Here is a 12,341-nt window from a genome sequence, read left to right on the forward strand (position 1 = left end):
CATTCCTGGTGGTCTTAGGTGTTAATCTGGGGTGGACACATGCAAAGCACATGCCTTATTTTCTATACTATTTTTCAAGGCCTTGATCCATGTATTTTTTTCTATTGTGAGTACTTTTAAAACATATATTTAGTATTAGCATATTTTCTGTTGTAATACCCCCCACACCTGACCTCCTGAGATTTAAAAATATCATAGATTTTAGAAGTGATCAAGTAAGAACTTTCATATTAAAGTTTATTAGGCAGTACCAAGAAGATGTTTCAAAGTGATAGAGCATATGACTTGTACACGAAGAGCTCTGGGTTTGATTTTCAGCACTGCAACCCTACGAAGTACCACCTTAGCATTGATGAGCCTTAGCATTGTGTGGGAGGACCTCCAAACTTCTGACAGTAAATTTGTTGTATATTTATGAATAATAAGCTTCTAGCAACTGCCTGTTAGAAATTTTTGCAAAATTAAATGGTATTTTCTACATGCTTATAACTAAACATTTGGAGGTTTTTTTTTTAAGGGGGGTGCTTTTTGGGCCACACCCTGTGATACTAAGGGGTTACTCCTGGCTATGCTCTCAGAAATCCCTATTGGCTCGACTCTGGAGACCATATGGGACACTGGGGGATCGAACCAAGGTCTGTCCTAGATCAGCCTTGTGCAAGGCAAACACCCTGCCTCTGTGCTATCACTTCGGCCCCTAAGCATTTGTTTTTTAGGGAGTCTCATATCAACTCCACAATTGTGGTAATTCCACAAACTTTGGGAGTTTATTCTTTTTCCTCACCTTTCTAAATTATTTTATTTTGCGATTATAACTTTACATGCAGTTGTAAGAAATAACGCAGGAAAATTTTATTTTATTTTTATTTCCCCAGTTATAACATTTTGTACACTAATGCATTTTTTTAGTGTTTCTATCTTATGTACATTGTAATGATTGTCACAAATAGAATATTGACAGGGCCATAACTCACTATATTATCCCAGAGAGCTTAGTTTGATTTATACTCATTTGTGTGTTTGTTTAATTTTAGGTATTTTATTACATGTACAAGTACCTGCATATACTTGACTACCAAAGTCATGACAGAGAACATTCTGTCACCACAAGGATTCCTGCTTGTGCCCAATTAAACCACACCTACCTCTACCCAATGGAATTTTCCATATTAGAAATTTGATGATTTTTCTTTTTGGTTATGTGTTGGAAAATAACTGATTTCTTCTCCTCCTCTTAGAAGTATCTACAAATAAATAATTATAAACATGTAAATGGCTACTCTTGAATTGCACGTCTCTGTTGTTTGGTGAAAAATCAATAGCAGAGCTCAGAGGCGCTTTTGGCTGTGCAGCAGCAATTTTCACACCATTTTTCTTTCCATTCTCAGATTACGCTCGATTTGAGGCCAAAATCCATGACCTACGAGAGCAGATGATGAACCACAGCATGAGCTCTGGGTCTGGATCCCTGCGAACTAATCAGAAGCGTTCCCTCTATGTCAGGTAGGCAAGAATTTTCTTTTACTGTGATGCTCATTTTTAACAATTCTGCTTGGGCACATGAAGGAGACATGTGCCTTTTTACAAAGGAATAAGTGTTTCTCTTAATCTGTGCATATCAATGCAGCACTATAAGACCTCAAGACACTTCACTGTCTCTCCTGACAAAAGGTGCATACTTTACTACTAAACTGTGTACTTCAATTAACTTGTCTTTTTGATTTCACTTTGAAAGGTATTTCTTGTATTAGAGAACTATGGCAAGGCTAAGAAGGGAACAAGATTCCACAAGGCAAAAGGTTGTACAAGGCATTCATTTGATGGTTGTTGTAATGAGTTAGAGCCCCTTCATATTAGAGAGTATTCAAATATCTAAGAAGTTTTGCTACTAGTTTTAAAATAAAAATCAGAATATTGCGATTAGAGTTTATAGTCCTGCATTAAAGTACTTGATTTGCACACAGCGACTGGTTTTCATCCCCAGCATTTCATATGATCCCCAAATCTGCTCTGAGTGATTATTGAGCACAGAACTCTGTGCTGGAACACTGCTGGGGTGACCAAAAGACAACCTATAAATTCAGAAGTATAAATGGTACAAAATTTGTTCATAGTTTTATTTATATGCTTCAGTATAATCTGGGAGAGAATGTTAGGACTTAGACTTGTGACTCAAATATGGAAAGTGATTATTTCTGTTCACTTCCTGTATCATTTATCTTTGTGAACACACACATACACACACACACACACACACACACGCACACACACACACACACACAGAGGAAGGTTGGAGTCATGCCCACTCATACTCAAGAATTACTTCAGACTGACTATGCATGGGATCATTTTTGGAGGGCTCTGAAGATCATATGGGATGCCAAGGGTTGAACCTCAGTTGACCTCATGCAAGGCAAGTACCTAACCCACTGCACTATTGCTTTGGCCCTATATGTGTGTGTATATATATATTTTCCCCTTAATCTTGGATTGTTTTTGTCTAAAGCAGTTTTGTTAAAATAACAGGGATAAATCAGTTAATGTAAATGAAATTGTTATATAGAATAAAACTAGAAGGAAAAATGTCTTATTTTTAGTATTTTGTTAAGAAATAGAATAAATAAAAGTTGATTGTATGGGGTCAGAGTGATAGCAGTGGGTAGGGTTTTTGCCTTGCACATAGCCAACCCACATTTAATTCTTGGAACCCCATATGGTCCTCTGAATCTACCAGGAGTAATCCCTGAGCTCAGAGCTAAGAGTAAATCCTGAGTCACCACTATGTATGTCCAAATAACAAAACAAAAACAAGTACTGAAAACTTGCTGAAAATATATTAATACAGTTTATGGGCTAAAAAATTGATTAGAATTTTATGATATATAAAACCAATAAACTTATTTAAAAGAATAGTTTTAATCAAGCCAAACTTTTATTTTCTTAATATAAGTATGATATGCAAAAGAGATAAAGACTTAAAAATAACAAATGATAACTTGAAATTCTAATAGGATGTATTACAAAGAAACTATCTTTAAATGAGGTTCAAAAAGAGCTGAGGCATCTATGGGAAATTTCCCAAATGGTTCCTTAACAATATACAGAATAATATTTGATTTCCAGTGTTCAATTATTAATGTTTATTTTATATATAGTGAGCTGATCTCAGCACTAAAGTAATAGGTATAAAATTAGAAGAGCTTTAGACCATGCATAGAGGAAAATCAGAGAGAAACAATTCCCTGACCTTGTTTGTAATTTGATGTAATAGACCTCTATCTTCCACTCCCATAAAGCACTAAAATGAAATGAGCTAGAAAGACCTATGGGGGAACTTGACTAAAATGATTTGGGAAATATGTACCCTTGTCATTTGTTTTGTGTCTAATGACAATTTTGTGTTCAATGGGATTTTCATAGAGATAATTGCTTTAATCTAGAATGTTTTAATTCAGTCTTGTGCCAGTTGGCTGTGTTTACTTTAGCAAGTTAACTAGTTGTTCTCTCAGATTAGTAGCAGGATTTCTCTGATTTCTCTGATTACATAAATATCAGATCATTGGCATGTCTTTTTAATCTGGAAATGACATCCTGGAGTAATTCTCTTTGTTCTGCTTTGCTTTATGTAACTTAACTCTCACAGGTTCAGTTTTATTGGAGAAGGGTAAACTGAGGTTCCAGGAGGGAAAGTATATTATAATTCCATACACATTACTGCTTTCCTGGTCATCACTGTCTCTGTTTTATGAGGCATGGAATATTGGATCCATTTTGGCTAAAATTCCCAATCTACTTTTATAAGCACAATGACAGACTCTTGGATTAAGGAATAGGCTAGCAGAGAGGAGAAATTCAAACACAAACATCTTTTGAATTTTTAGTATAAGATACACCATACTGTAGTATATATTTCCTTTGGTGTTATTCATACCTTTTATAAAGCCAAAGCCCAAAGCAGAAATGCTGTGTTTTGTTATGAAGCATTTTGCTGATTTAATAAGATATTTGCCTGCACAAGACCACTTTCTCCTCAGTTTCTTTCTCTTCTTTCCTAGTCACATAGTTTTAAGCCATCCCCTAACTCATGCATATTTATACACAATCACACACTCTTGCATCTTGACCTGTTCATAAGGATGCACCTACCCTATAAAAGCATTCTAATTTCCCACTAGAAATGATCCTGCCTGGTGATGATAAACTTGTTTCCCTGAAAGTACCGAAGGGTAAAAAATTAGGACAGTGTTATCTATCATGTTGAACCAATCACCACCCCTGATTCAATTATGTTGTCCTGTTTTTCTCTTACAATCTTTGGTGCAAGTTGCTTGAATTGCCTAAATAGTGCTATACAAATGGAGTTGACTGGAAGTATAATAATACTGCATGGATTCTATGCAAATGGCTACTTATTTGGCATGTTTTTTTGCATTGTAAAATATATATAGTTGTAGAATCATCATAATTTAAATATTTAAATAAAATATTTTCGAGAATGCTCCATTAGCATGTTACCAATTCTTCAGATGTTTATATATTTAGGCTTCTGAACCACAAGGATGCAGCAGATTCTGTTACACATGCTTCAGGCCTTTTCATATAGACAGAATTGAAAGTATATCCTCCCTCCTCTTACTCAGCTTGTGGTGAGAGCATTAATATAGACCACCACCATCCCAAAAAAGGATTTTCCATATAAGAAAGTAAGAATAAATTTTTATTCAAATATTCCTGAGAAAGAGGTTGTTGACAAAATACAAGAGGACAGGTACTTTACTTCCCTTGCATTAGCTGCAGATGTCATGAATCTGGTTTAAATCCATGACATGGCATATGACATATGCCAGTTATTAATCTTTAGCACAAATCCAGAACAACTTTTAAAACGTCATGGTTTCCAAACTTCCTAAAACAAAATAAGTTTAGAGAAAGTTCAGAGATCCAGAGGATTAGAATATATATATATATATTGGTTTTTGGGCCACACCCGGTGACGCTCAGGGGTTACTCCTGGCTATGTGATCAGAAGTCGCTCCTGGCTTGGGGGTTCATATGGGACGCCGGGGGATGGAACCGCGGTCCATCCTAGGCTAGCACTGGCAAGGCAGACACCTTACCTCTAGCGCCACCACGCCGGCCCTGAATTAGAATGATTTAAAAAAAAAATACAACCTGCACTTAGAAAAGAACAGACTCTCAGTTTCAATTAAAAAAAGGAGAAAGAAAACCCAAGACATTGGAAGAATGCAAGAAAAGAAGAAGGAAATTCCATTGCCAAGGAGATAAAGGTCACCCAGAAGTAAAGGAGATATTTGGCTCACTTTGTTAAGAAAATTTATTGATTTAATATTTTAAGTGGATTATCTCTGTGTTGTGATTTGGGGTTAAAGATCAATTTTCATGATTTATTTATGCATTTATCAAACTTCTTTATACCAAAACCTATTATAGACTCGAAGGACCCAGTAGTGAGCCACTTTTTTCTGTCCCCAAGAAACTCATTTTAAAAGGCTTTAAGTTTAGAAAGATTTCAGTCTTTCATTTGTGCCTAACACACTAATCTCTGTAGTGATTTTTAAAGATATTATGAGTAATCCGAGAGCCTTTCAGTCTGTTTACTCAAAGTTAAACATATTCCTCATCATGTTCTAATAACTATATACATAGTTGAAGGAAAATTTCATTTGTACTAATATTTTATTGTACTCTGTTAACTTTTCCATTCTCTTTATCTCCTTTAATAAACAATGAAGTTCCCAACTCATTAATTTGATTTTATAACTTTCTAATGATCATGGCTTCTAGTTTACATATGGAGAAAGCAGGGGAAAATGCCCCAGGCAGAAGATATAACATACAGAAAGGAAGCAGTCAATCTCCAGACCCTTGGCATATTAGCCAACTTGAAAGGAACAGATGAAAAACCAAAGAAGAGGAAAACATTTGTTAAACCCCTATTGTTGACCAAACATATCTTAAGCTTCTCCATATATTTTTCCATTGATTAATGGATTAATTAATAGGATTAATTTTCCTATCCATCAAAGAGTCAAAGAATATCGCTTCCATTCTACAGATGAAGAAACAAAGACTCAGCAAAGTTCAGTTATTTTTCTAGAAAACAGCTAGACTCTAGTAAACCTAGATATTCAAGTCCTGAATGTGAGGCATTGTAGAACAGAATTTAAGAACATTGTTGATGTGTTTTGTGAGATAAACCTTTAAGTCTTAGTTCTACCTCCTAGCAGTGCTTTGAGCTTAGAGAGTTAATCTCTCTAGAATTAGTTTCTGATTTGGAATATGGAGATAGAAATATGATACCATAAAGTGACTAGGGGGATTAAAAATGTTGAATTCAATTACCTGTACAATGTGAAGCAAATGAAAAATGTTTATGGTATTCACACTTGCTTGAAAGGCAACCTTTTCCTGCTGATGGAAAGGCCATAGGATGATTACAAACAAGACATTGTTTTCTTCATTGTGACCTGAGTTTTCTTCCTTATTTCTTTGCTTTCCTTCTACAAATAGGACAGACTTCTGACTATCTAACATTTTAATTATCTATCTTACAAAGACTGGAGGGAGACTGCCAATATTTATATTTTTTGAATGTCTAGCTCACTCAACTCATCAAGCATTTATCATCTCCAACAAAACAGTAGAGTGGCCATATCTCACAAGAACTCAGCTGGGGACACAAATTTACACAAAGTATGACTTTGCCTTATAGCTAGTTCTTCAGGCCACCATGTATGACTTCCATCATTTATGTAAGACCTTTGTTTTCTCCTTCACATTCCATTCCTCACCCTCTCTAAGCACTCTTATCATCTATTATGAATTTGAAGGACTCATTTCATTTTACAGTGACTCTAAACCCACATTTGTTTTTCTTTTTCATAGGGTTCTTCCTCTACAGTTCTAGTTTGGGAGAGGCTGGGATCACTCTGGACAATTTTCCAGTGGAGCTCCACAGTCAACAGGGTCACCCTCTGGTGGTGAACAAGGAGCATTCAATGCAGGGTCAAACTCTGGGCCTTGTACATGCTAAGCATGTGCTCCACTAACCTAAACCCACTAATTTTTACACTGATAACTTATAATTGCTCTTTTAAGTCATCTTAAACTTAAAAAGCTATGTGACTAGTACACTTTGTTCAGTCTTTTACTCTATTGTTTAACATTACACATTAACTCAGTTGTACATGGATTCTTTCACTCTATTTTTTTTTCATACTTTCAACAAGGTAGCAGTCTGCGAAAGACATTAAAGATAAGTAACGTGCTCCTTCCCTCAATATACTCATAATCCATGTCTGCAGGCAGTTCAGATAGTGTGCACATTATTTTTTGTAGCTATCATTATTTGATATTTAGGGAGCCTATTTTACTTTGGAATTATTATTCTCTTTTTATCTTTACAATGTAAAATATATAAAATATATTAAAAATAAAAATATATAGAAATATAAAGCATCCGATAGTAATATCTGTCCAGAAGGCTACAGGCATTTAAAAATTTATATGCTGGGGTTCAAGAGATAATCTAAGAGGTAAGGTGCTTGCTGACCATCTATCTGACCCCTAGTTCCATTGTCTGAAATCAGATATGGTCCCCTGAGCACCTTTAAGCATCACCCCTGAGCAAAGTCATATAAATAGTCACTGAGAATCACCTGGTATGATGCAAAGAACAAAACTCAAATTATATTTAACTCATCTGTAAAAATAATGATAATTCTGGTCTTTATTCTGGAATCAAGGTAAAATTCCTTGAAATGGAATTACTGTTCAATATTAGAAAATCAAATTTATGATATTCTTAGTACTTGCTCGCACTTAGCACAAAGCGATATTCTTAATAAATATCTGTAGGACACATGAATTTTTTAGTCTCTTTCCCAAAATGTATGAGTGAAAATTTATAATTGTAATAAAGATTACAATTACAATATGAAAAATTGCATTACCAGACCCGCTGCCTGCCTATACCTAGGTTCTGGTAGTGTTCTAAGAATGCAGCTATGCCTAGTAGCATTGGTATTTCCAGTACACAGTTGGGACTCCAGGACCATTCTCTCTGTTTCTTTATATGCTGAGCTCTGTAACTTTCTTTAAGGTCTACTTTAGTGATGATTATAACAAGCACACACAGCCTCTGTACTTTTAATGAGAGGGCTTAGGATAGAACAAGACCCAAGAGAACCTCACCCTGTATCTTATTCTCAACTCCTTTAGTCTTCATATTCCAGCAAGGTCAGACAGGAAGTTTATACTAGGCAATCTTCGGGAATACAATCCCACTCAAAATTCTTCATCCCTATAGGCTTTTATTTTTGGGAAAAGGTGTCACCGATTCATTTTATTGTTAAGAAAAGGCTTTATTATAGTCTAAGATACTCTGATCTATTTCTCTCTAAATATTTATACATACATTATATCCTGACATTCAGTTCTATTTTACTGTACCAACTTGTCAGGACAAGCTGGCACTGCCAGTTAGCCACTGGAAGTGGAAAAACGAATGTGAAATGAAACTACCATGGGACTTCGTTGACAACTGCACTTGGCTTTCAGCTCTTGAAAACATTTAAGGCCAAGTTATATAAACTATAGGTTTATTTTGTCATACTTTTCTATCTTTGCTCTGTAAACTTGAATCCAGTATGTTCTCAGAAATTACTTCCCGAGTACATATATTATATGTACTACTACCACATCAATTGTGTTTGTCACTACCCAGAACGTGGAACAGCCTTCACTGATAATATAATTTTATTGTCTCTTGTTCTTTCTGTAATATGATTCAGGATTAGCAAGAGTGTCATTTATTCATTCAGAAATACAGTATATCATGCAAAATAGGAAGTTCACAATATTAGATTCAGAGTCCCTTGTCTCTCTTAAATCTTTCTGAACTAGCAATGATCAGCTACTGAAATACTTGATCTGGATGAGGCAGAAAGGCTAGAGGAAGTCTTCCTTTTGGAGGGTGGAGGAGTTTGTGTCACACCTGCCGATATTCAGAGGAACCATATGTTATGCCAGAGACTGAGCTGCAGCTGGCTATATGCATGACAACACCTTCAATATGTACTATCTTTCCTGTCAATGGAAAAAGTTTTGACTAGGGAAAGTAGAGGAGATTCAATGAGGGCATTGCAAAGAGAGGGGAAATGAACCATAGCAGGAGATAAGAAGTGATGAGCTAGGCTGCACTCAGTAAGCCTTACAACAATGATGTAATACAATACAGATGCCATAATTATCTCCATTCTACAGAGGAATAACCTTGTTGAAAGAAAAAAGGTGGAAAATAACTTATGCCAGGTGCTATGTGACTAATCCATATATTTTTTTTTAAAGGAGAGATGTGGTTTGGACATACCCAGCATTGTCAGGGCTTACTTCTGGTTTCATACTCAGGGATCACTCCTGGTGAAGATTGTCAAGCCATATCGGTGCCAGGGATTATTTCAATTATATAATTCAGATTTCATCCAGATTTGCCTTCCTTCTAATTCAGATTGCACAGTTTATCAGTTGTTGAAATGTGAATTTCTTGTTTATGAAATCGGCATAATATCTAGTTCTCAAGGTTACTAGATAAGCTTCCAGATATGATCAATTAAATTTATGCAAGATGCTAACCTAAGTGTATCTAACAAATTACAAGGAGGGGAGGGTTTCTTTGCCCCTCAGCCTCCTACGCTGCTGCTTCTGTTAAAGCAGAGCAGATTTTGAGTCTTCATTGTACTTTGAGACTCATTAGCATGATACTCACCCTGTCAGGCATTTGCATTTTTAATTGTGGCCTTAATTGTGAAATAAAAGGCTTTGTCTTCAGGCATCTAATTTTATGCCAGAAATAGAGAAGAAGAGTCATTGGAGAGATGGGGGCGTTTTCTCCTTCCCCAGAAATCATAGGCTGACCCTGATTTTTAAAAGGCTTCATTTTTAAAGCCAGAGAGTATATCAGGAAGGATCTTGCCCCAACTCAGTATATGGTCCCCTGAGCGCTTCCAGGAGTGATCCCTCAGCACAGAGCCAGTAGTAAACCCTGAGCACTGTAGGTGTGGCCTTCTCCCAGGACTTAAGTTTAGATTTTATAGGAAGAAAAGTACCCTGGGTAACCCTTTCATTGACCATTAGATTTTTCTTCTCTTTCCACTGCAAGACTTAAATTGTATTATGGTAATCATTTAATCATTCACTCTCATTTATTCACTCATTTGTTTATACATTTATTCAACCAGGAAAGATATTTTTGGTTGTTTGGTTGTTTGTTTGGGTCACACCCAGTGGTGCTTAGGGGTTATTCCTGGCTCTGCACTTAGAAATCACTCCTGGCAGGCACGGGTACCATATGGGATGCCGGGATTCGAACCACCATCCATACTGGTTCAGCTGCATACAAGGCAAACGTCCTACCACTGTGGTATCTCTCTGACCCCTGGGAAAGATTTTTTGAGCTATAACCATCCACATATCATGGTTCCAGCTAAGGAAATAAAAGAATAGGGCATCTTTTTTGCTTCTATGTATCTATGGATCAGTCTCATAACCTGGATTTTGTTCCCTGATGCCTTTTCCTCAGCACACAGTAATCTATTTCCAGAAATATTATTCCTCCAGAGAATGCACTTGTCTTCATAGCCTCAAATTCCTACATTCTGGAACAGCCCAGAGAATTTTAGCTAAAAAGGAGAGCAGAACACTGAAAGGTGGTTCCTAGGAGAAACAGGTAAGAGGTGAAAGCATGGAAAAATTGAGGGAGGGATCTTTCAGATTAAATCACAGGTTTAGATTAAGAGCAAAGAAACACATTTATTTAAGAATTCATCTCTGATATCTCAGTACTTGAAAAGCAGTCCAACACATGATAGGAATTCTTGGCATACTTGGTTTATATGTTTTTTTTTTTTGGGGGGGGCACACTCATGTTGTTCAGATGTTACTCCTGGCTCTCCAATCAGAAATCACTGCTGGTAGGCTCAGGGGACCATATGGGATGCTGGGGATCAAACCTGATCACCTGCATGCAAGGCAAATGCCCTACCCCTGCTGTCCTATAGCTCTGCTATAGTTAAGTAATGCTACTTCATACCTGCAATACACATAAATATTTCTATGCAGCAGTAATTCCTGCCTTTTACTTTTCTGCTTAGGTCCTAAATAGGAAAAAAAATTTCAGAAAAATTCCCTCAGGACTTTGTATCACTGGACTAATTTGGATATTGATGTCTTTTTTTCTGTGTGGCTTGTTAAATTCAGAGACTTCAAGACAGATTTCTTTGACCAGCAATGTTAAAAGCCAAAATAATTAGAAAGTTGATATGGCATTGATCATTTAATTTATCAAAAATTCTAAAAATCAAGTAATAAAGACATAAATTATAATATATTTCAATTGTTTCTTATTATTTCCATCCTTCACTATAAGAAAGGAAATTTGGGGCCAGATTGATTGTACAGTAGGTAGTGTTTTAGGGGCCTGAAGATATACAAAGGTTAAAGTGCTTGTCTTACACTTATTCCATCTTTGCACCACATCCCTGAAGGCAGAGCCAGGAGTAAACACTGAGTACCTCTGAGTGTGACCCCAAAACAAAAAGCAAACAAAGGGTATGTTAATGCCTAAAGAAAAATAATAATCTAAACAGAACATAGAAAAAGTCGTACATATTTTTAAATTCCTTTTTTAAAACCTTAGTAGAATATCCATTCTTCCACTATGCATACTGTTTTGTAGATGAAAAAAACATGAAGACAAACTTTGTGATCACTAAATTACTTCATATTAATTATAAATTAAATGCTCAGGATATACTTTTGACTTTTGTAATTTCTTGAGACAAAGCCATGTCTTAGATTGTGTTTTTACTTTTGTACTTCTTGTCTTGAACAGTTGCTAAATAAATATAAAGCCCAAATTAATTTTCTTTGAATATAAATTCACATATTTTAGTAATATATTAAGAGACAAGAAAGGGTAGGGTAGAGATGTGTTAAGAGATAACAAAGGCATAGGAAATGCAGCCCAGTAGATTAACAAAATTGTGCTTGTCAAAAAAAGTCAGGCTGGGAGGTAAGTAGGGAAATTCAGGACAAATGTGGGGTGAACTTGACACTGGTGGTGGGATCATTGTTGGAGCAATAAATGTCTGAAACTCAACTGTAAATCACAGTGCTCAATTATACAATTTTTTTTAAATGCCTGCCCCCTATTTAGTTGCTAGAATGACTAAAATGCTTTAAATATGTTGAGTTTAAGTGTTGGAGAACACTTTGTGATTTATACATTGCTTATAGGAAATAGTTTTGTAAAACCATATTGG

At 35.8% G+C, this 12,341-nt stretch overlaps 1 protein-coding gene across 16 annotated transcripts in view; it reads left to right on the plus strand.

Moving 5' to 3' along the window:
• DLG2 (discs large MAGUK scaffold protein 2) overlaps nucleotides 1–12,341 on the plus strand; it is a 2,242,830-nt gene that overhangs the window by 2,100,154 nt on the left and 130,335 nt on the right. For all 16 annotated transcript variants that reach the window (XM_049780036.1, XM_049780021.1, XM_049780023.1 and 13 more), the window contains one exon: nucleotides 1,389–1,503. In XM_049780036.1, coding sequence (XP_049635993.1) covers nucleotides 1,389–1,503 — 115 coding nt within the window. The remainder of the gene's footprint in view (nucleotides 1–1,388; nucleotides 1,504–12,341) is intronic.

Source organism: Suncus etruscus, chromosome 9 (assembly GCF_024139225.1).
Source record: "Suncus etruscus isolate mSunEtr1 chromosome 9, mSunEtr1.pri.cur, whole genome shotgun sequence".
Classification (NCBI taxonomy): domain Eukaryota; kingdom Metazoa; phylum Chordata; class Mammalia; order Eulipotyphla; family Soricidae; genus Suncus; species Suncus etruscus.